The 26,540-nt window shown below is 38.6% G+C and overlaps 2 protein-coding genes across 4 annotated transcripts in view; one reads left to right on the top strand and one right to left on the bottom strand.

The window, feature by feature from the left end:
• The window catches only part of LOC100377943 (uncharacterized), a 61,639-nt gene extending 36,361 nt beyond the window's left edge, over window positions 1-25,278 (bottom strand). For all 3 annotated transcript variants that reach the window (XM_085500175.1, XM_085500181.1, XM_078013869.2), the window contains exons 1-2: window positions 25,057-25,278; window positions 24,834-24,909 (exon numbers count right to left, since the gene is read on the bottom strand). In XM_085500175.1, the coding sequence (XP_085356301.1) occupies window positions 24,834-24,909; window positions 25,057-25,154 (174 nt within the window). In that variant the 5' untranslated portion in view covers window positions 25,155-25,278. The remainder of the gene's footprint in view (window positions 1-24,833; window positions 24,910-25,056) is intronic.
• A 233-nt stretch (window positions 25,279-25,511) lies between these two features.
• Window positions 25,512-26,540, top strand: part of LOC100377799 (renin receptor-like) — a 35,552-nt gene continuing 34,523 nt past the window's right edge. Inside the window, exon 1 of the mRNA XM_002740160.4 lies at window positions 25,512-25,587. Coding sequence (XP_002740206.1) covers window positions 25,527-25,587 — 61 coding nt within the window. The 5' untranslated portion in view covers window positions 25,512-25,526. The remainder of the gene's footprint in view (window positions 25,588-26,540) is intronic.

The raw sequence follows: 26,540 nt of genomic DNA, 5'->3' as shown, positions 1-26,540 counted from the left end.
AGCATGGACTAGCGATTTTACAACGATGCACAGATAGACTGAAAAAAAACTTGACCCACAATACTGTAATCACATTTTCAATCACCGATTGAAATAGAACAATCCATAATCGCTGATGACGTAACATACGCATCTCACATTAACGGGCCGGGGGTAATTGTGTTACAATATAGTAGTTTCGACGAGCAACAGCCGTTAGCAAATCAGTAATCACAGTGACATTTTGGAATATCACAGGGTTCAATAACCAATCGATATACGTTTCAAACGAAACACACTATTCCAAAGCTCAATAGACTAGTTATGGGATCCAGTGTCACGTGATGTCTGGTCGAGTACGTCATACGATTCGCCATTTTGTTTCTCTTAGTTTGCACCTAGCTGAGACACCAAACCAGTTCACTAAATAGTTAATGTATCGATCGAATCCTGATTTGGGATGTGAATGTTTGATTTGACTTACCGCGTATACATTTGTAGTACTGAGAAATCATATACTATAAAAGCCGAGTGCCCGTGGATAAAACAGACTAAAAGCTGTGACGTAAGTGAACAGATTATCACACGCACTGATCATAAACTCCGAAAATGATCTAATGGTTAGCGTTGCGACGATTCTGCGTTTGCCGACGTTGTTCGCAATCATACAAAGGTTATTTGTGCGATAGCTCATTACCGGCATACATACATGCATTAAAATACAGACGTGTTTATGGTAATGTCACTTTAAATTGGAGAAGGTTGCGCTTTGTTAATGTGCAATTTGGCATATGATTGTGCAAGGGATGAACGGCACTACATCGCGCCCGATATACTTAGTACTGCATGGCGTTGTTAACAGGCGTGATATGCGCGCCAATCAATACACGTAGATCATCACATACATGCCGTCACACGGGTAGAGTGTTTAAAGTGGAAGCCTCCTCATATTTTGCGTAAAAGTGAGTCATAAATCGCATGACAATAGTCATTGGATTATTATGTACAATCACGGCTATGGCACCACGGCAACATGAAAGAGAATGATTTTGTGCGTTACAGTGCCACATTCTGAGAAAGTTCCATGAAACACAATTTTGTGGAAAAATTTCATTTTTGTCACTTTTAAAAACCCTTAAATTGACCGGGATACAAGTTAATAAATTCTGGATATTTTCATTTGTGAGTAGACCTCTACCCCGACACCTTAACAATGCAGGAATTCGATAAAAAACATCTCGCGATTCGCGGTTTTTGTTATAAGACGAGACATTATGTAGTTCGAGTTCATGAACTACATACTGCTAGCATTAGTCATTAGAACCAGGACCGACCAACCGGATCATTTGGACCGAGCAACTTGAAGAGAACGGAATGCAGTTGTCGAATTGAAGCTATCTTCGCTGAACATTACGTGAACTAATTGTAATCAACATACTAGACTCAGTCATACACGGGAACCCCTAAACAGATATCAGTTCGGCGGTAAACAAATGAACACAGACACATGTCCAGAATATCATAGTATATATTCATATTCGTACACATTTCAGTATACACAATTAAAAAACAGTCTGACTACAAAGCTCTCAACAAAAGTTGCAATTTAATGCAATATTCAACGTACGGAGACCCAAATCTCAATAGTATTTCGCGACATCAACCGATTTTCACGCGACTGTAATTATGCTGCAATTCGAATTGGAGAGAAATGTAAACATGTCTTACAGTAGCGTGTCGCCTAATCTCTATTGTATAATGGGACTGAATCTTGTTTCAGCTAGTACATGGTGGTATTAACCAATCGTTTTGTGGAACTCGGAACATGGAATACGTGATAGACAGCACCTGAGATTCATTTCATTAATTAACGCGTATACGTTTGCACATGCCGGTGAGTTATCAACTAGTACGCCAAGTAGTATAGGCTAGCGACTCAGTCGGTCCGTTGGAATGATGGTGATATATCACTCGGACCTCTGACCCAATAAATCAGTGTGTCCTGGTTTATATCCATCACACGACGTTCTTACAAATTTAATGAACAACATTCTCTGTCGTCTATGTGTTTTACACCACAATTAGTATGCATGACATCATCACACGAGAGTATTCCCCTATAGGGGCCATGTACGTGTTTCAAATAATTGTTTATTGAATACTATGACGCAGACCCAGCAAGTGAGACGTGTATTACAAATACGAAAGTATTTTATTTTGAAATGATCACAACACGACATATAGCACAGGCGCCTATGGGATATTTATATAATGTAAAATACTTTATTTTCACTTGGAATTAATTTCCGCTATTTTTGTGAAGGAATTATTCAGTAAAAATAAAATCTAGTGAATATACCCTTTTTCCTATATTTTACATTTAACTCATCAAAAATCAGTGAAAATATATTCTTATACAAAACACCCAAAATATCTATTCAGCGAAAATTAATTCCAGCTAAAATAAAGTATTTTACACAGTACATTGCAATAACTGGGATCGGTTCAACAATCGCAATACGACTGAATCGAGAAGGGGTCGGGAGTCTCGTATTATTGTATAGAATAATTACAAATTCATGTAAATGGAAATACCCGGAAGGGAAGGGATACGTTGCGATTCTTCAATAATAATAATAATTATTGAATTTGATTTGAGCCTGAGGGAAGGCTTAGATCGTAACATCTCCTATGTAAACACGAGAAAATGCGTAATTGGTCGGTAGACATTCAACGAAATATGGCCGCCATTATAAAAAGTAAATTATAAGTACATCGGCACCATTATATATGGAAGCAATCAATGACCTGATACGTAAATGCACGTTTTTCATTGGTCAATCACTCGACCTATTGTCAATTTTGTCATAACTATTTACGGGCGAAAACTCACGACAATTCGTTCCAGATGTTTCCAGACTTTATTTTGGTAACTACTTTTCAAGTTCATCAAATGTTCAATGTTCAACTTTTGCACCGGCATTAAATCGAATGATGAAAAGTTACTTCATTTTCAATCGATCTTCTGTTAATCTACAAACAATATTGCACGATTCTTATTAGTAACCTAGTAATTCATGCACTTTAAAAAGACATAGTTTTTATAAGTACGAGTTTTTTGTCTGTCGTTTGAAGACACAGTTTCACATCAGGATAAGCTCGGAATCTTTTTTTTTTCATTTTTACTCTAATATGCACCATTATTAAAATGTTATTATATTCACAAATGCACATTTCAGGGCATCGTGAACCAAATATAATATTAATGCAGTGATTGGCGTTTAACATGCACGCACTCGTCCACCCAATATGCCAGTGAACTTGATTCACGTCCCATTATATTATGTGCAAAACTGACGATATGTATAATTTTTTTCGACCAACCACCGCCAATGTGTTTTTTACAGACCATATGCAGTACGTAAACTAAACCCGGCAAATACACCGTACTATTGAGGTAATATTACTTAATACTACATATTAAGGTACCTATAACATGTTAACTTTCAGAATATTGCTTTTTTTATTTGCTCGGCAAATCCCATGATATTAGTACTGCAGGGCTCCACGTGTTTGAACAGACCTGCCACATATCATACTAGTATATAGGTCACGTGAGTGAGTAACTTGTTCATTTCGATGTGGTTATTACATATGACACACGTGAATGCATTGTCCTCATAAGGTACGCAAAGAAGTAAAAGAATGTTACGGTACAATTCAGGGCCAACACTTGAACTCATTTACTTGCATTTATGGCATGCGGAACATATAGACTCGCCCCAAGTGTCAAGAACTGAACTTTTAATCGATTGACGACCAAATCAGTGCAGACCCGAGCGACATACATAAGCAGAGTAACCCGTTCTAGTACGTGTTTGTGATAACCCGTGACATATCTTCCACGTAAGTTGTATTCAAATACTGCCCCGAGATGTACCATGTACCATGTCAGATCACAAGAGCATCCAATCGCCGTTGCGGAAGTCGGGTGTACATGGGTTCAATCGGCCATACTAGTCTTTAGATGTGACCCAAAAACCGGGGTATAAACCTCAAGCGCAAAGCGCGTTGGTTTATGTACCGTACCCACCAAGTTTCTTTCAAATGTACGTTTTGCAATATGTGATCAGAATGTCAAGTTTAGTGTGGTGAAAGACAATTTATAGAGGTGCTAACAATGCTGCGAATCTTTGGAAAAAAGATCACCAACATAAGTAGTCACCCTTATCACCTGACAACTAAAATGCATATTTGGTTGTTTCAACCATTGAATGACAACCACTGCATGTGCTGGGGATGTAGAATAGTATGGTTATTAGAAACTGATTTTTGTTTACTGTTGACAAAAAGATTACTAATCTAGCAAATCGTCAAACTTTTTCAGCAATTTAGAGAAAAACATTTTACAAAAATATACGTTGTCAGAATGTATAAAGCACATCCACTGATGGCTTTGTACTGGTGACATTTACCAACCAATATTTACCATATAGGATTGTGGGTAATTAGGGCACAAGACAATTTTGACCTAGAATCTCGCATTTCGACACGTAAAAAGATTATTGGCCGAAAACCTATTCAGGGAATGTTTACACGTTATACGTTTCTGGCACGTTAGAACCATGTTAGTACATGCCATTTACCCGCATCAGCGTGCAATGTCGTGAATCGGGGAACGTTTCATCCAATGAAATTGCTGCTGTGTATACGCGTGGCTTAATTTATAGTTATATTTTGTCGCATATTCGGAGTTGTCGGCGCTTTGATGTCGCATACTACACCTTAACTAGGTTACGGTATACAACCACGGACATTCTAGAACGCCCATTGCCCAATTCGAGACTGCCGTATGATAACCCACTCGATGACAGGAATCGTCTTGTCTGTCAAAAATGCGATGTCTAAACACGACAGACATGCAAGGTCATATGCGAAGTTACGCCGTAAAATAGTTAATACTTAAAAATATAAACATCGCGATAACATAAACAGGCACGTCCATTACTTACACAACACTCGTGTACGGAATGGTTAGGACCATGCATTAAAAGCTCAACAATGTCACGTGACACTGACCTTATGTTGACCCGAGTCAGCTGCTGCAGGCATGTATATAATCAATCACTGAGCAGCCGTACGCACGTACGTAAGCACAACAAGACGTGTTGGCACATACTGGACTCTCTGACAATGACGTCACAATGCACCCGCTTACTTTGTATTTCGCGTTCAAACATGTACGAGAAAAGTAGATACGTTGAAAAAATGTGTACAATCACTAATTGGACAGTCCGTAATAATCAGAAGATCCAGTGACTCTGACACCCCTAAACACTCAAGCAACGATTATCAGCATGAAAGAAATTCAGCCACACACGTGTACATACGTGCCAAAATAACTGTGATTTTTCACGGTAATTTATGTATAGAGATCAGGTCATGGTCTAGTTATGACTGAACACAAATATGCTATGATATCAAAACTGTACATATCAAATTACAGACATCATAGAGTCAAAACACGGCATCGATGATCAGCGGATGATAAAGTGGTGGTCTTTGCTCCTCGTCGCGTAGGATATGGGTCACAGGCGACGTTTACAGCGCGGGACTTGAACCGGCACAAGCAAGTCGGCCTTAGTGGGTAATTTGAATTCGGGCGATAATTATCGCCGAGTTTTCGATGACTACATTGAGCCACAGTGTAGATACGACGATTTGCATAATTACATAGCATTTTAAACTGTTAATGTCTCTCTTTTCTTGATGAGTTCCGGTGTTCGATTAGAGTACGTCACCGTTGGCAGAGTGACATGATATTAAAAAAACATAAAAAAGCATACGAAGCGCAATCACAATTACAACTCTATGTTTTGTACGTCACTTCCTTTACACACGTTTTGCATAATATTAAAAAAAATATATCAACTGTGGCGGGTATGAAAGCTCTATAAAATGAAGGGTATTTTAAAACTTACTCGTTACTCAGTGTTACTGTAGAATCAACATATTACTAGTATATACCGGTAACAGCACTGTGATACATAACTATACACAATGCTATTGGGCTATATTGTTCATAACCATGCTTCGATAGCAAAGGACATAATAGGGTAACGTGTAGACGGTTTTTGTCCTGTTCGTATAACGTGTTCTGGAATAACCTGAACTTGATTTATTGCGGTGCCTTCATCATTAATTATTGACTCGTGAGTGCTTACGTGGCAAGATGTATTACAAATAATTAATGCACGTTGGTTTCGCATAACCGAGTTATTGCATTATTTATAGTTAGGCAAGTTATTATATGTACATGCTCAATTCAATGCCGTTTAGGAAGCCGGTTGTACTAAATAGGTGGTGCGGAACACACGGCATTATGGCGAGTTATAATAGAGCTCGCGTATATTCGAATTAATAGACGCGCATGCGTGTGTAATACAGCAGCCGGCATATTATGATTGTGACGTCACGTTTTATATACATAGACGGGTCGTCATGGTCGTTTGCAAACTGGTCGTATCCGCTGAAACAATTTATATATCGGTGCTTCGGTAAGGGCCGTTGCCAGGGAAAGTAATTATTAGAGGAGTATTTTTTTTTAGTGTGGTCCTACCTCAATTAGTGAGTAAGGCGATATCGCGATGAAACGATACCACGGTGACGGCACGATTCAGGCACCAGATATTACTAAATCGTTAACTCCCACCTTTTAATACGTAATTTGATTTCGTTTTGTTTCCATCAACAGTGCGCGATGTTGTAAAACAACGTAGGGCGAGGTGAATCAAGAGAATACCACGTGACATTCTATGCAAAGATATTAGAAGCTATACATTCATGTTTCAAGGGCATTGGGGAGGAGTTTAACGCAGCCACAGTGGCAAACTGTGAGAACGTCGAATTACTGAATAACTGAATTACATCGATACTAATAGATGTAGTACACGACACGAGTGATATAAATAGTTACATACAATGGCGTATAGATCATTGACCTTGACGTAACTGGCCATTAGCGCGCGATAAGTAGTGCAGCTTGCTAAACGCTTTGGATTTTAGATTACATTTTAGAATTCGTATTTCGTATGCCTTCCTCGAGATGTACACAATCACCATGGCGACTGGTGCAGTTATACGGCTGTATATAAGCAAATGCCGAACTATACGATTCCATACTCTGCGTAGTGTGATATCATGCTGTCCGATGCACAACACGTATGCACACCGAATACATAAATAAATTTAATTCAGCTTTCTCGTACGAGCTCAGTCTCACTTAATAATCTTTATTCCCTTTCGCTTGGATGTACACAGTGACCTCACTGAAACACCGCCACACTTTGAGACAACCGAGTCCACTGCATGTACAGTGAACCCCGTATAGACGAATTCCAAAGTCGGTATCCTTGGGTACGGCAAGCGGTGTATAGTTCACAACAACATCGGCATATAGCATCTTCCGTTGGCAGGTACAAAGTTCACCCACTAAAGGTCGATACAAGACCTCGATCCGCAACAAGATGTACCGGAGATTATGTACCAACATCGACAAAATGGCGATCGGTCGAATTTTGAATGGATACAAGACTAATATCAGCAATGTAACGCACACACGCGCACGTTACAGTGTAGTATTAAATTACATACAAATACCTCCCTGACGTTTTTAGTTTAATATTAGAGTACTATTTCTTTGTGTCACCACAATTTATGTACTGGTATATAATTTATAATCGCAGAACGAAGCGACCAACTTATCGCGCAATGCAAAGCCTCCTCATTGTATAACAAACAAGTCAAACTGCGTCAATGGTATATACGCATGTCGTGCAACGACGTAACGTGTAATAAGACAACACGCTTCATTACTTTCACTGAGCACTGGAGTTAACATTGTTGGTGTATGTGTTCTCTACGTGTTGATGCTTTTTAAGTCTATCTTGAGCCACGACAACACGTATATGTCGTTTTGACAATACCCTTTCCGCTGATATTATGTGCGCCATTATTGATAAGCAAATACTTAAGATAACCGGCGATTGTCGAAAGTCCAATCATGTCGACTGGGACAATGTAGAGCTATTGGTACACTACTCTGCGACACATTACCGCCTCGTATTCTACGTCGTTGGGTGTACATTTTTTGCTATCACATACAGCTGTGTATTCCACGTCGAAATTTGTATATTCTCTGCGATCCCATACCGCCTCGTATTCCATGTCTTAATCGTATATTCTCTACGATCCCATACCGCCTCGTATTCCATGTCTTAATCGTATATTCTCTACGATCCCATACCGCCTCGTATTCCATGTCTTAATCATATATTCTCTACGATCCCTTGCCGCATCGTATTCCATGTCGTAATTTGTATAATCTTTGCGATCCCAAACCGCCTCGTACAGTATTCCACATCGTAATTTGTATATTTTCTGCGATTATATACCACCATGTGTTCCATGTCGTAATTTGTATATTTTCTGCGATTATATACCACCTCGTAATCCACGTCATAATTGTATCTATGCGATTATATACCACCTCGTATTGAATGTCGTAATTCGTATATTCTATGCGATTATATACCACCTTGTAATCCACATCGTAATTTGTATATTTTCTGCGATTATATACCACCCCGTATTGAATGTTGTAATTTGTATATTCACCACGATCCCATACCGCCTCGTATTCCATGTCGCAATTTGTATATTCTCCGCGATCCCATACCGCCTCCTATTTCGTATTGTAATTTGCATATTCCCGCGATCCCATACCGCCTCGTATTCTATGTCGTAATTGTATCTACGAAATTATAAACCACCTCGTATTCTATGCCGTAATTTGTATATTCTCAGCGATCCCATACTGCCTCGTACTCCATGTCGTATTTGTATATTCTCAGCGATCCCATGCCGCCTCGTATTCCACATAGCAATTTGCATATTCTCAGCGATCCCATACCGCCTCATACTTCCACATCGCAATTTGCATATTCTCAGCGATCCCAAACCGCCTCGTATTCCACATCGTAATTTGTATATTTTCTGCGATTATATACCACCTTGTGTTCCATGTCGTAATTTGTATATTTTCTGCGATTATATACCACCTCGTAATCCACGTCATAATTGTATCTATGCGATTATATACCACCTCGTATTGAATGTCGTAATTCGTATATTCTATGCGATTATATACCACCTCGTAATCCACATCGTAATTTGTATATTTTCTGCGATTATATACCACCTCGTATTGAATGTTGTAATTTGTATATTCTCCACGATCCCATACCGCCTCGTATTCCATGTCGCAATTTGTATATTCTCCGCGATCCCATACCGCCTCCTATTTCGTATTGTAATTTGCATATTCCCGCGATCCCATACCGCCTCGTATTCGATGCCGTAATTTATATATTCTATATGATCCCATACCGCCTCGTATTCTATGTCGTAATTGTATCTACGAAATTATAAACCACCTCGTATTCTATGCCGTAATTTGTATATTCTCAGCGATCCCATACTGCCTCGTACTCCATGTCGTATTTGTATATTCTCAGCGATCCCATGCCGCCTCGTATTCCACATAGCAATTTGCATATTCTCAGCGATCCATACCGCCTCGTATTCCACATCGCAATTTGCATATTCTCCGCGATCCCATACCGCCTTTTATTCTAGGTCATAGATTGCAATTCTCTGCGATCCCATACCGCCTCGATTTTTGTTCATGCCATAGTTTGTACATTATCCGCGATTCCATAATTTGTGAATCGATGCGAAACCCGTAATACATATGTACATGATCGATATGTTTCAGTTTGAAGTACAGTAACGTGCATGTCTTATTTTTTTAGGGAAGGAAGGGAGACTCCCGGTTAATACATACGTAACCAGACATCTATTGAAATGAAATTATTCGTCTAATTTCATACCATGTACTAGGTATTGGATACACTGGCGACATCTAGTACGTGAATCGTTGTGACGTCGTTCCTTCAAAGTTCATATTATTCTTTCACAGCATATTTAACAACGATACAGAGACATCAACAAAAGGGTGTCACTCCAACATATAGTTAACATATATCCAACCATATTTAATATTACTGTGCTAAACGAGGTCCTAACAGTCATCTATAGTTGTATCACACGTCACAGCTCTACAGACTCCCGGCGTGCAGCGCGCTTTCGAACTTCGTGTAAACAGACACATTTCACATACGGTTTATATGTCACATGGGTCCCACATCGAACTCTACGCGACGACTGCTTCGCTTTAAACAGTTCTTATCAACTACGATGCAAGCAAGCATCGAACTCATCAAAACTAGTGTAAACAATATATAAATTAATAGAGGTTTACGGGACAAGGGCAATGTTTCTTACTGCATTTCACTTGATTAACGTAATATGGAGTATAATCACGCTAATCTCAGATGACTGAGGAAAGGAGCCGGGACCAGTGAGCGTTCGCGTGCGCATCGGCTGGGTGTCCTGGGAAGATCAGTTGAAATGCATGTGTGACAGACATCAGCCAAACTAATGACATCTATAAAACGCTTCGATAATAGTTAGTTGTATGCTTAGTATTTTTCGCTTTTCAATTGTATCGTGTGTTTCATCTTTTCAATTGCTTATTGTTAGGAGAGCATCCCGTTTTTATTCGATTCTGCATTAATCGTGGGTCGTTGCTCGTAAAATGTTGGCGATTTTATATCCAGGTATATACTAGAATAAATATGCCAGACCCTGATGACAATTCCCATGTTATAAAATATAAAGAAAAGAAAACCCAACGCAACGATAATATATGTGTTATCCCACCGCACATATCGAAACATTTGTAAAGTAAAATGACCATATTTTAAAGCGTCGTGGTATAGTCAAGTGGGTGTTCGAATAACTCGTAAACAAACAAGTGTGGTTTACATGCGTTGTATACGTCGCATAAAACCCATATCGAACATAACACAGTGTATTAAAGCGGGGGAGTCGTCACCTTTATTATTTCTGTATATATCTCGCACCTTCAAATCCAACGGTATGGCCATTATTAATATACGTGAGTGTGATTGACACAGGATACCCAAGTTCACGTTTATAGATATGTTCCACAAGAACCATAACGACTCCAAACGAGAATTCGTCCCAAGGACTAATATTTACGTCGAGGCGGCCTATAAGCATAAGCTTGAGCACAGATCTTCAGCGGATAGAACCTAGCTAGCTTAAACTGCCACATATATAAATTAATAACGGCATATTTATAGCAACGGTTTTATAAAGTTATAAATATTTATAAAACTTCATTAATAATTAAAATCTTGGATTACAAGACTAATAATTGATGAGAAGTTAACTTTTTGTCATAAGGAAGATCATTTTTAGATTATGTAGTGTAAAAAATGGACAGTTTTGAATATTATTCACAATTCTGAGTCGCCCTTTAGACGCCCTGAGCTCTAATACAATTTCACCCAATACATACGTATGACATTGACAGTGCCTGCAAAAAGAAGACGATATTTTCGAACTTCAGTATCGTGGCCACTTTAAATTTCTTCTATCCAGAAGGTCTACGAATTCCGACACTGGTGATCGTCAGCATGAAACTGTTACACAAAACCATTCAATAAAGATTTTCAGAAAACAAGTCACTCACTGAATCCCCAGCCGCGTGACCTTTCGCGACCCTGTCGTGCTATATGCAACTACGACATTTCAATGCGTACAGATTGAAGAAATCTGCAGCGCGGAGCAGACGCCGCAATGCCCCCGTCCTTTGTGCCACAGACACCTGAATACAACCAGGGCTCTATTTATTTTCGATAATATAAATATCCGATCCGATGACTTTCGAGTTTATCGGGATGTGGCCAACACTGAGTCGAGGTTAATGTATTTGAGTTATGCAAACATTATACACCTAGTTGAACAAGGCCAGGGTAATTTGAATCAGGTCAGACTACATTCCTGTATTGCCAATTAAATATCGCATTTTTTAGCATGGTCCGCTTTTCACCTCTACAGGTACGACAACGACGGAGCTTACAATTTCCATAAAATATGGAGGAGAGTAATAGCAATAAAACACGCATCATATTCTGATATGAATGCATTATAATTAATTAATTAATTAATTAATTAATTATAATATAACTTTTCTAAGCCGTTCTTGACGAAAAAGTTACTTTGAAGTCAAACTCCTCGGCAATAAAAAACAAGCAGCCTCTCGGCTGAGATAGCTCCGCTGTTAGCGATGCACATTTCAATTAAAGAACAGAAGATATCATTAGAAAATGAACAATATGGATAGTATCAATGCAATGGGACTTGCTGTTTTCAACAAGAATTCAAAAATATCATTTTTCACCATAAATGATTGTGGTTTTTAACAAGAAAAAAATATCACTTTTTACCAAAAATGACAAAAATATTCACCCAAATTAGAGAATTAAAGATATCATTACAAAATAAACAAATCTGAGAGAGGTCCACATGTAGTACCTATATATGTAATATCAAAGCAATTGGACTTGCGGTTTTTAACAAGAAGTCGAAAATATCACTTTTTACCAAAAATGACAAAAATATTCACCAAAATTAGAGAATTGAAGACATCATCATGAAATGAACAAATCTGAGAGAGGTCTACCCAAGGTACATATACACCAAGTATCAAAGCATTCAGGCTTGTAGTTTTCAAGAAGAAGTCGAAAAAGTAAAACATCGACACGGAAGACGGACGACGACGGACAATCACTCATATGATAAGCTCCGCTCGACAAAGTCGAAAGCGGAGCTAAAAAGTGGTTTCTAAAATACGGGCGTGGTCATTTTTGTAACTCGATGTTTTCGTAACTCGATGTTCGTAACTCGAAGTCCGTAACTCGAACAATTCAGCATCTCAACAAAATCGGCGCAGCCAAAATATCCCGGAAGAGTTAATACGTGCAGACGACACACACGAGTCTTGTATAGCCGGTCTTTTTGTTCTCATAAATTGTTCTGGCGCGTATAGATCACGTGATGTCATTGACGAAACCCTGTCCAATTTCTGTTGTACCAAGAAGAATTCACAAAGTCTAGCTTCGAACTCGAACATCATACATCGAGCGGCACACACTACCCCTTGAACGACCTACCAACCCGATGTCGGTGACTGGCTATTGGACTGTACCATGTTCAGTTATAATATGAACGAAAATGTCGACTCCCCCAAAAAATCACCTTCTCTGTTTGTTTTTTTCTAATGCCAACGTGTTTAACTCATTTGCATCCGTCGCGTATAACTGTATAACTACATGTCATACTAAGAAACCGTCAAATTGTGTGACGTCAGACAATCGATGCAGCAGCATATTCGAGCAGAAAACGGATATGGAAAAATGGTTTAATATAATATCAACGTCGGTACGATGCTCTTATGTAAGTACGAAATTAAAGTGCTACTGGCACCTTTACCGTAATTTGTTTGGGATTACTCAGATTACTAACTATAACCACTGAGACGGGCAAAAGCAACGGTACCACTGAACATACATGTATGTAGTGCCATTTCGTCATTTAAGTACAACGCTACAGATGTTGATTTGAATAGCTGCAGTCATATGTTAACAACGTCAGAATGGTCCTCGGGGTGGGGTGGGGTGGGGTGAAAAAAAAAAAGATCGCCCGAACCAAAATATTCCCTTTAGAGAGTTGTATGCATTAAGCTGAAGAGAAAATCGCCAACATTCTCGAAGATTTTCAAACCGCGAGAAAAATATAATAAATAATAAATGAAGCATTTATCATACCCTGTTTGTTTGTTTGTTGCAACAAAATCTCGGCGGAATTACAAAGGTAATGGTTGCGCATTCATAATACCAATGGGGCTGGAAACACCGTGACGAAGGCGGGGAAGCATGTAGCCCAAACTCGTCTACTCGTAAGTTTATAACATGACTACGTACTCCGCGGTCACGCCGCCGTGAGATGAACAGAACTGTGGAAGCTAAGATATAGTTCGTGACGCAAGCAGAATAAGCCACTTGTGCGTCACGTGGCCCCCCGGGTGACTCATGAATAAAACATGGCACAAATAGACTCCAAAAGTGTATATATATGCAATGATTGCGAAGTATTGGCAGTTGCGTCGTCGTTAAACCAATTTTGAATGTACGGTAAGGTAAGGGGTAAAACAGTATCAATACATTTAGGGATGTGTTTTACTTCCGGCTCATTGACTGTTTCACTGTTGGTCCCTTTCTACATAAAACTTACAACAAATAAAATGCATAAACAACATATCATTTGAATCAAGCTGGAGTTGTACGTGTTTGTCGTGCATAATTAGTGAACTACTAGTATGTTGTTTACAGCATTTCACCTTATATGTGCTCTTGGATGATATTACACTTAAAATGAGCATTAAAACTCAGGCTTCGCCGAAATTCATCGTTTGGCCTCCTCTCCCCAAATATGGGCACTTTCAATATGTGAAGTATATGGATACGTATAATAATGGTATAAACTTGTTGTGCATGGAACATTGTTAGTATATATATGGGATAGTAATCAAGATTGGTACCATTACCATTTAAATGTAGTAGTAATCGAAATTGAAGCCATGACGTGATAATTGGTGATATACCAGCAACATGTAATCGTGGGTTCGCAGTGGCAGTGTTTATAAAATAAACAACGTAGTGGTAGTCACAATGGATCCTTCGATACACATGTGGTACATGAAGTAATACGTAGTCGTATGTATGTAGTTAGGCGTACCCGTGGGTGTGTAGTAATACGTACTCGTATGTTTATGCAGTTATGAACATACTGATGTATATGAAGCCATACTTGCTCGTGGATATGTAGTTACGTGTATTTGTACGCATGCAGACGTTGTTATACGTATCCTTGGACATGTAGTTACACGTACTGATGTATACAGAGCTGTAGTACTCGTGGTTATGTATTTATACGTACTCGTTGATGTGCAGTAAAACGTAATTGTGGATATCTCGTCATACGTTATGATGTACACGTGTTTATACGTACACTCTTGGACATATAGTAATAACTATACGTACATACGTAATAATACGTATTCACGGATATATGCAGTAATACGTATTCATGGATATATAGTAATATGTATTCATGGATATATACTATAATGATATAGTAATACTTATTCATAGATATATAGTAATACGTATTCATGGATATATACCATACTGATATAGTAATACTTATTTATAGATATATAGTAATACGTATTCATGGATATATAATATAATGATATAGTAATACTTATTCATGGTTATATAGTAATACTTATTCATGGTTATATAGTAATACGTATTCATGGATACATACTATAATGATATAGTAATACTTATTCATGGATATATAGTAATACGTATTCATGGATACATACTATAATGATATAGTAATACTTATTCATGGATATATAGTAATACGTATTCATGGATTCATGTGCAAGTGTTGGTGAATAATTACGGAGTTATGACGGATACATATTAGCACGAATGCTAATAACGTACAAGTATTTATAATGTAACGGGCAAGTACTATAAAATACTTCATTTTTAGCTGGAATTAATTTTCGATGAAAATATTTTTGAGTGTTTTGTGTGGAATTCATTTTCACTTTTGAAGGTCAGGGGTTACTGGCCTTGCATTTTGAAAACACGCAAACGGCAAACCCAGTACATCGGACGGTACACACGTGATACTATTCAACTGATCATTCTGTGTTGCAAGAAAAAAAAAACGTTCAAGAACATCTCAGTTAACTCATCTGATCCACGATGTATCGTCAAAATTGGGCATGGCAACTAAACTGCAGCGTTGCAGGTACGAATAGCCAAGGTCTGCTATAATATTTGAGTTTAGTCAATTAGTAAATAAATTAAAGCGCCACTGTATAAGGCGCGATTTTAAACATCAATATTTTGTTTTGAACAAACGAACCGTTTGTATAGTGATCACAGTTATTGGGCCATATAAAACGAGATGGCGCTGTCATAGGTTTCCTTTTGCAGCTGAACGAGATACTGCAGCCGACATTTTGGTCAACGATTATTTGCTTCGTGTTACGCGTATCGCTTGTATTTTAGATTATGCAGATTGATAATTCAATCATCCAATGCTCTTCGTCATCCATGACGCACGCTGACCCTGACGCCGTGAATCACGTTAGCCAAGTCATTAACGCTGTGTCTTTTTAGAGATTAGTTCGCTGTCCAATGCACACTTCTAGTATTATAACAATTCATTTTCATAATTTTAACCGATTTTGCTGGCGATATAATCAAACGTGCGTCATATATGACAAATAGAATATGGAATACTAATGAGCATGTTAACATATTCCCTATAAACCACATAGCGTGACAGACCGTGGGCACTAAAATGGGAATTTGTGAGTTGTCACATCGTTCATTTTTAAGGGAAGGAATTGTATTAATTTGTGAGATGTGTTTAACAGGATGAGAATAAAAAGAATTATGGCATTAGCCATACTGTAAATTTGTCTTCCAAGAAGACAAAATCAGACACGCGGACTGACAAAGTACGACTCCCGATATTTGCAATCATTGATCTAGTACAACTAACGGGACGGGAGGTTCGAGTGAAATGGGATATAAATACAAAACGACATATCAAAATATGATGGGGAAATCCAAATTACAATTGCGAAATTTCTATATCGACTGGTAAGTGGAAAGTGGAAGTATTGCGAATAAGCATTCTGATAAGCTTCAGTCGGTTATTGTAAATGAGGACAAAAAGACGACGACGAATAAAAAAACAAACAATTCGGGAGTTGGCGTCTCAATTATTTGTATGGAAGATTAATGATTTAGCATGCAAAACGCTCTTTTTTTTAACACGCCACAAATACATACTGCACCAAAAGATATAAAAGACCAAACACGCACACACAAAATAAATGTTATAATACAGCATAGAACACCATAATTATATCGACATTTAGAACAACATTCATCCCAGACTAAAAAAATGGCCACGGTAATATTCATTTTTCAAAGACGACCAGCGTTTACAAAATGGCCGCTCATTTTTTTTAACAGCGAATATTCGCCCGAGACGTAAATACACACGATTCCGGTTTCCGGTGTGATCACATGGTGGAACGTGTAACATCATTATTACCGTACTCTTAGGATTTTGTGTTGCCGTATTGTGCCAAATTTACTTTAGCGATTTAATATCAGACTGTTTTAACTGAAACATCCCTCCATGTAGATATTGCCAGATCTATAAAACCTATATATGTATAAAGCTTAAGAGACCTTGAGTTGACCCCGTTGTTTCTAGTCGGTTAGTTACGTTATTGGAGCTGCGTTTTAGGCGTTGGGGATAGATAATCAGGTCACAACTCATGACAACAATAACCACGTTGTCAATTGAATCCAGTTATCTGCTTAAATGTCGCAATATCATTTGCATTGATTTTGTATTCAGAAACAAAAATTAAAGAATGATCATAACCCATGACGAAAACCCACACATATATATTTTGTCTCGTATCACGATAATTGGTGCTGGTTGCCATGGTTACTAACGTTAGCAAGTTACGTTTGATGGCAACGAGACAGTTCGCGTGGATGGTGATCGTGATGCACGATATTTGAAGCATAAAACAACGACACCGTGACGTTAGTGGTAGTAAAGGGCACGGAGAAGGACGTTGACCTGACCACAAATACAATGATATCTGCGATTTACAAATGATAACACATAAAAACAGTGTTGAGACGCGTGAAACAGTCTAGTGTTGTACCATTGCTCGATTGGGATACTATGTTCAAGAATAGAACGATGATATTAAACATTGTTAACATACTGTGAATAACCTGCACGATAGAGGTGGTGTATGGTGTTTAAATCTCAAATAACTAGGCCAAGGTAAACATTTTCCACAAACTAACGGGCATTCAAAACGTACAATATGTCACCGTACACGCCGGGATACGAATGCTGTTCCTTTGTATTCACTCGTCCCTGCAGTACATGACGATATACGAATCAAAGAGGCGCTAAACATAGACGCATACAACGCACGCGAAATTTCATCAAATTTTGGCAAATGAAACATATGGGAATCGTAATAAAATAAGCGTACACCACGCGCTCAAAATGATGACGTAAAACGGTGAATTTATATCAATCAGAACTAACGCCCCGGAAATGAACGAAGAGAGTTTTCGGGCTCATTACTGTTTAGAATCATCTTGTCGAAAGTAACAACGTTATGTCTAATAGCTTCAAATATGGCCGTCACAACAAGTCCGTGCGAACGAATTGCATGACCTCATTCTGAAGACGCGATTATACAAACATTAACAAGCCTTTATAGTACATGGCTGTATATAGTACATTATTAACGAAGTGAAGCAAGCAGTTGAGACTAACTGCCTGGATGTAACTGCGCTTGACTGTATATGGATGTCACGCAAACGTAGACATCGCTACACCGATGAAAGATATTGAATTACGGAAAGGAATCTCTCTGATACTACCACCATTTTTGTCACACACTATATACACAGACACAAGCATAGCTTGTACTGGGTTCCGATTTATTTTCATGCGGAGTCGATCTATAATTAGAAATTTGACACCCACTTTTGAGGTCGTTATCTCTTTTCGTCAAGCAAACCTCATTGTAGCACACAATACAGCGTCGAGTCGATGCGTTTTCTCCATTATTATGGGATATTCAAAATGCATTACGGAGAACACAATACTTTGCCGACCAAACATGATAATGTTCCCAGTGCATGCGTGACCCGGATGAACAACCGTCGATCTAAATATGAAAAATAATGCCTGGTAGCATACCACAAGTGTGCCTATGCGTGGTATGTGAACTAGGTAAAATCAAATTGACAAATGCTGTATTAATAATTATACGTCTGATACATACGCTAGGGATGGTCGTAACACTACTTGCCATTATTTATTTATTTATTTATTTATTTATTTATTTATTTATTTACTTAACTATGTATCTATATATTTATTTATTTATTTATTTATTTATTTATTTATTTATTCATTCATTCATTCATTCTCGGTACAAGTACTTATTTCCAAAGAGGCCTAGACGTTCTTCCAAATTAATTGTAAGTAAATTAGACCAAATACACGGCAAGGTAAATACCGTGTTAAATGTATCAAAGTAAACACGTATTGCATGCGTGACTCGAGACTTGCACGGTCGAGCATTAACACACCTATAAAAACAATTCAAATTTCACGATCTCGCGCTTTAACATGAACGCTATAACGTCTCAGAGAAACGATTAAATACACATATTATTATGCCACAATATTTAGACTGGACCAGGCTTTCATCATTGGCGATTGTGTGTAAACGTGCAGACGATGGAAACGAAACTTCGTCAAGAAACTGAAAACGTATTATTCGTAGAATCGCGTACTGTGTCTGAAAACATCTCTGTAGGTCTCTAGTCAACCGTGTTTGAGTTAACAACCAGAAAATAAAATTAAAGCAATCTTTCGAAGTATATCTTATCAACGTAGTCATCATGAAATAACAACAAATAAATAAATAAAAATATGAACACCTGCTGATTACATTCTTACACCAACACCGTGTGGTAATAGTTTGGAGTGCATGTGAAAAACAAAACAAAAACATCAATAGGCATGTAAATTACACGCGTTAATACGTTCGACATGTGCAAATTAATTTGGAAAGCAGCAATGCGCGCGGTTTAGTAAATCTTGTGGAAGTGACAAGCGAAACCGTGTTTGGCAAGCTATCCTGAAACCACGTCGTGATTGCGAGTGACAAATTTACAATGGTAATAAAATAGTAAATCAAATAACGGGAACGCATAGATTGAAGTTACAAGGTAAATGCGGGTCACGTGCTCATGTTAAACAGTTATTCAATCCACGTGTTCACATCTGAAACGTATAGGCGCACTTACATGTGTTTATGCAAATGTGCACATAGCACGATGACGTACTTACATGTTTGTTGCCGTGTGATCGCTGCGAGTTCACACCGAGGTAACTAATTGACAAGTCATGAACAAATAATAATAAAAAAAAACATGAAGTACGATAGTGTTCGTAAGTTACGATCACGGAAAACACCGATTAATTTTCAAATTATGATCGGAGTTGCTCTATGTGTTGCATGTCGTATAGACTATAATTATTGTTCGTAACATTTGTGAATGAAAACATCCGCCATTTTGTTCATCCTAGTTCGTACATTAGTTGTTCAAATACCTATTAAGTACACTACAGCTTGGCAGGCAATGTTGGATTTGAAAGAAAAACGCTTATTCGCTTGTCACAACCTTTGGGTATGTATTTAAATCGGAGAACGAACGAGCCGATATGATGCAGACGTAACTGAACACGTGCACCAGAAACCCGCATATCACATCGACAAACGGCAAGCATTCTAATCTAAATCAAATCGCCCAGATCGCATCCATAAATGCGATGACATCGGTATATTAAAGTTCATGTGTGTTGTTCATTTGTTTGTTTTTATTTGAACAGATCATCGTATATTATTCTGCATATTCAAATCCGCAACTGTTATCGTATTCGTCACATGTGGGTATTTTTTTAAATCGGAGTAAAACATCTTAGGATCTATATACACGGAAAATCCACAAACGTGACTATGTAGGTCATGTTATACGTCATGTTTGTGCATATGTGATTCACAAACGCCATTATGTTGCCAGATACTCGTACGGTTTTTTATGTTTGTGACATATATAATCCACATCCGTAACTAAGTTGGCCATGTACCTGCATGGAATGTGCGTGTATGTGTACATTTAATTCACAGAAACAGTTAGCCATGTACATGTATTTGTACTCGTGCGTCGTGTGTGCACATATACTTCACAAAGGTAACTATATTGTCCATGTACTCGTGCGTCATGTGTGTGCACATATACTTCACAGAAGTAACTACGCTGTTCATGTACTCGTGCGTCATATGTGTGCACATATACTTCACAAAAGTAACTATGTTGCCCATGTACTTGTGCGTCATGTGTGTGCACATATACTTCACAAAGGTAACTATATTGTACATGTACTCGTGCGTCGTGTGTGCACATATACTTCACAAAGGTAACTATGTTTCCCATGTACTCGTGCGTCGTGTGTGCACATATACTTCACAAAGGTAACTATGTTGCCCATGTACTCGTGCGTCATATGTGTGCACATATACTTCACAAAGGTAACTATGTTGCCCATGTACTCGTGCGTCATATGTGTGCACATATACTTCACAAAGGTAACTATGTTGCACATGTACTCGTGCGTCATGTGTGTGCACATATACTTCACAAAAGTAACTATGTTGCCCATGTACTCGTGCGTCATATTTGTGTACATATACTTTACATAGATAACTATGTCGTCCATGTTCTCGTGCGTCATGTGTGTGCACATATACTTCACAAAAGTAACTACGCTGTCCATGTACTCGTGCGTCATGTGTGTGCACATATACTTCACAGAGGTAACTATGTTGCCCATGTACTCGTGCGTCATATTTGTGTACATATACTTTACACATGTGACTATGTTGTCAGGGTACTCGTGAGTCATATTAGCGCACATATACTTCACACACGTAACTATGTGTTCCGTGTACTCGTGTTGTTTGTGCACATAGAATGCACACACGTTTTGCATTTGCTCGTTCATCGTGTTAGTACACATAAACTTCACAAAGGTTATATTGTCCATGTACTCGCGCGTCATGTTTGTGCACATATACTTTACATAGGTAACTATGTTGTCCATGTACTCATGGGTCATGTTAGTGTACATATACTTCACACAGGTAACTATGTTTTTCGTGTACTCGTGTTGTTTGTGCACACATAATGCACACATGTTTTTCTTTTGCTCGTTCATCGTTTTAGTACACATATACTTCACAAAGGTAACTATGTTGTCTATGCACTCTTATGTCATGTCTGTGCATATGTGCGTCATGCCAGTACGACTGTTGCACAAGAGTAAATCATTGTATGTGCTAGTGCACACATAATTCGCAAACGTATGTACATTTGGATCAGATTAATTACTATAATGTGCACATCGTGGAATTAAAACCTGTACGTATGTTGACCTTTCTCATCAGAGAAAATGATCATAAGTAAACACGTTTGGCATGTCCGGCATCAAACCATTGTGTGAGCGTATGTAGTTTAGTGACGTGACTATGTTGGTAATGTACCATAAAACAATTGAGTACAAACCATCGTAAGTGCATATACATAGAAGTACGCATATGCATAGTACGTTCCCCTAAAACAACTAGTGTGCAGCAAATACTAAAACGCCGATATCAGAAATGTTATTTTACATAATGCAAGAGTTTGATTTACGATGCGTCTCTAGCTCCTCCAGTTCAGTGGGGATTTTGACCTGCCTATTTCACCTATGACTCGCGAAGTATTATCAAGAACAACAGATACGCTTATGTCTTTCTAAATACGGGGTACTCTAAAGTGCGGTTGCAGAATGGTCATCACTGATGACCACTAATACTTCGATCTATGAGGGCAAAGGATACACAGGACTATATAAGCACGATAAGGTACTGAAGCGCAGACAGAGTATTCGCGTTCCAAATCCCTACAAGCAAAATGTGATCCACATGCAAAAGAGTGTATACTAAACACTTGCAAAAGGTGCATTACATAACCTAATGCGAGATGTGTTTAGACTTGAGCAAGTGAACATAGATGCTCATGCATCCGTATACACATGGCATATAATAAAAGTGATTCGTGTAAGCAAAAGACAATAGTTCGATCCAGTTACGTCACGTCTGGTCGGATATACTCTCAATAACGACGCCCGTAAACAAATTACCTACGCCAATGTTACGGTTGCGTTTTGTTAAACGTACGTAACGATGCTATGTCCTTGTTAAATCATAGACCCTAGGGTCGATGTTTTAATTAATACTAAGTACTGCTTCAGTCTGTGACATGGCAGTAATTACTATTTCTACGCGAGCCATCCGACAGCACAGAGGTTGGTAATACATAGATGATATATATCTACGTGTTTACGGATCTAGTCCTGGATATACGTCATGACAAATAATAATACATTTCGTAAACAAGTCTACTGTTTTAATGATTTCTGTCAAAGAGTGTACGTGCAAATTGACCATCAAAAATACAAAATTATAATGAAAAAAAAGCCCCGGGATCCCTTACAACAAGAACGAGTACAATGGTTCGAGAATGTCAAGGTCATGTACTTCTCGAGCCAGAATACACACCTTCATATATATCACAAAACCCCTAACATATGTGTGACACGGTAGGCATGTTGTATGATTAAAGGCGTTTCACAAAAATGGCCACCGATGTCGTCATATCATGACTGAGGCTACGTGCTTATCGTGGTCAAACGTACCAGGGAATAACATCCCGAGTAAATACGCTCATAGAACGTAAATGTACTGGGGCAGCGGCAACGTATTACGTTGGGTCCAAAACAAGAAGCGGTCACATCAATCTAGTTAAACACATCTGCGCGTTGACCGAATGGCTGCCACGAATACTCGATCGATCGATCGATTAGAAATTACGATAGGTGAACCATTGGTACAATTTATCCCGTCGTGTTAGTTAAAATTATATGAATAACAATGTAAAAAAAGCAACCCCCCCCCCCGAATGTGATTTTTCTCCATGGAAAAAATAAATCAATTAGATGTAGCGCGAACGTGTATAAGAGAAGTAAGACGCGATCGGGCGTTGTCAAGTGGGTTACGACTATAGAACCCCCATTAGCTTTTCGATCGATATGATCAGCTATTTGGTTTCAACCACGTCCTTCTTTAATGGACATTTAGGCGAACAAGACCGTCTTACGTACCTCAGTTGGGTACAACGACGTACCGGAGCTTTCAAATTGTGCCGTATGGAAACTCTCGCCCACGAAACAATATTTAAGTAACTTTATATACGGAAGCAGAAGCATAACGAAGTATTTTCACGCAAAAATTGCGAAAATTGACGCCATCGTACTGGATATCTCTGTATACGTCTCCTTGAAACTGTCATGGCTACCATATGACATAAGCGAATATTGTTTTAGGAAAATTACCTATACGAAGACGCGAAATTTTTTTAATTGCATTGGAATTCGAGAATGGATGAGTTCTTATTCTTAGGGATAAAAAACTGTCTCGATTAAAACTAAAAGTGAATCCCGAAACAATTAATACGCCGAATAAAGCACATTTATTGATTCCGTTCATTTTGTTGCGTGGTCCTGACGAATTTCTAAAAAAAATGACCACGTCACGCCAACACACTTTACCAACCATCCTGAACTATGCAACAGCCGTAGCAATAATATCCAAACCAGCAATGTTTCGTACACTCGATACGCATCATCGGGATACGATCACGATCGTGATATTGCCGCACAGTGAAATTAGTGCAAAATTAAGTCACGAGTGAACACTCTGGAAGCATGTCCTAAATCGGCAAGTATTTTAGAGTGACACAACCACGACAGCCCCGACATAGTATGGCCCGGATACAAAATGCTGTTCAGCACGGAATAATAAGTAAACAACAACGCTCCTTTTTTAATTGTGGAGAACCGCCATTTCTGTCCTTGGGGTCGTACTAAACTCGTGCGAAATTACCAGATATTAAACTTGAAAAATTCCGATGCCCCCATCCGCGGTAAGCCCAAAACACATGCTGTTTCGAAGCCCAAACTCGCGTATGACCGACTGTACAAACCTGTGTCGTCCCTTCTTTTGGATTGTCAGCACTAGCCACGTCTTCCGAACTTCCCGATTTCAACGTTGCATGTGATCTACGGTCGAAAGAAATATGTGTTAATACTAGATTCGAGCTACATAAGTTCAAATAAAATACGGAACACGCGTCGAGACACATCGTGAGCAAATAGCCTCCCATCGAAACTTCGAACTGTGCAAAACTGCATTATATCTCCACTTACAAACTGTTTTTTGTCCGAACATTGTCGAGACCAGAGGGGTCTTTGTCAGCACTGACACCTAAAATGTCCCAGATATTCCGGGAGGATCGTCCAGCCATGTTCTAAGGAGTAAATGTAAGGCATGGAGAGCACGACTGGATCGTATCTGAATACGAGTTGGTCACAGCCCTCGTATCGCGCCAACACAAAGGTTTCTACCGAGCCGAACTTTCGAATTGTTAAAGCACCATGGCACGTGAGAATTCACTCCGAGGTCGCTAATTTTTTACCTAAACATTCACATGTGTGTCGAACGTCAGCCTTCAGGGGGAGTGAGCATGAATATTTTCACTTCAACTAATCGCTGCTATTCTGTTCAAAGAGTGCGATTACGTAATGGAGCCATCTTTTGTCTCTTTGCCTCAATTAATTATGATTGAGAATGTATATTCTCCCTAGGTGGAAAGAAATCCCGTGATCCTTAGCTCAAAATGGCTGCCGTGAAACCGGGATCGATATTCTTCCTCTTCGTGGTGTTATTTCTCAGCTTTGGTAAGACCGACATTTGATAATTTTTTGTACAGTGATATACAATATTTTCACGAATGTGTCTGTGGAAAATCGTTGCTATATTGTGTATATTTATGATTTTATGCGCTGTTCAATTTTGACCTTGAAAAATGCACAGCGTTTCTGTTCGTATTGTGAATGTGATTTCAGCGTTAGGTATCGAGATAAGAAAAACAGACTAAGCAATTCGAATGTGTGCACTAGTTGTAAAGCATTTAACATCTGGTCTACGTAGGAGAGTTATTTTGAAAAAAATATACTAGTATTTATTATGTTTATTTTTCTGATATATAGTGATTATCTATACTACTATGTATGTACGTGGTTGCGCTGCTGTGATGTGACGATGAATCATAACTATAATAATACACCACTATGTGCAGTAGCAGTAGTAAAATAATGTCGCATTTTTTATAATATACCCCGACAATATTTTATTTATGACAATCTCGCTATTTTTTTTTAAGTGTGCCGATTATTATAAATATTCGTACATGTTCTGATGAGTCCCCCTTTATTTTGGGAAAGGCTATTTTTAGACACGGTTTAACATGCATGCGGGCTCACGTGCTCGTATATCTGTGAGCTGTTTCCATTGTATTAAGATGTACGTACCATGGACATCATCGTCACCAGTGGAGTTGCAAATTGAACCGAATCTGCTGTCTGCATGACTGTAAAATCCCCGTTTACCATTGAAACTTGAAAGGGGGTGCCTCGGTTTAATGCCCCATTTCCATACTGTCTATGGCGGTAATTACCATAGTGACCATCGTAATTGTGTTATTTTGGTGTGTGGTGCGAACTTTGGCACGGACTGATCTTGCACAAAGGACTCCAAAAATGACTGCCTATCGCGGTGTAAGTTTTGTCACAGTCCCTCTATAATATACATATTGGCCGTGGTCGTGTAACAATTAAGGCTAGGGACAGTT

Source organism: Saccoglossus kowalevskii, chromosome 1 (assembly GCF_978046115.1).
Source record: "Saccoglossus kowalevskii chromosome 1, keSacKowa6.1, whole genome shotgun sequence".
NCBI lineage: Eukaryota > Metazoa > Hemichordata > Enteropneusta > Harrimaniidae > Saccoglossus > Saccoglossus kowalevskii.
This window is presented reverse-complemented; position numbering and strand designations above follow the sequence as displayed.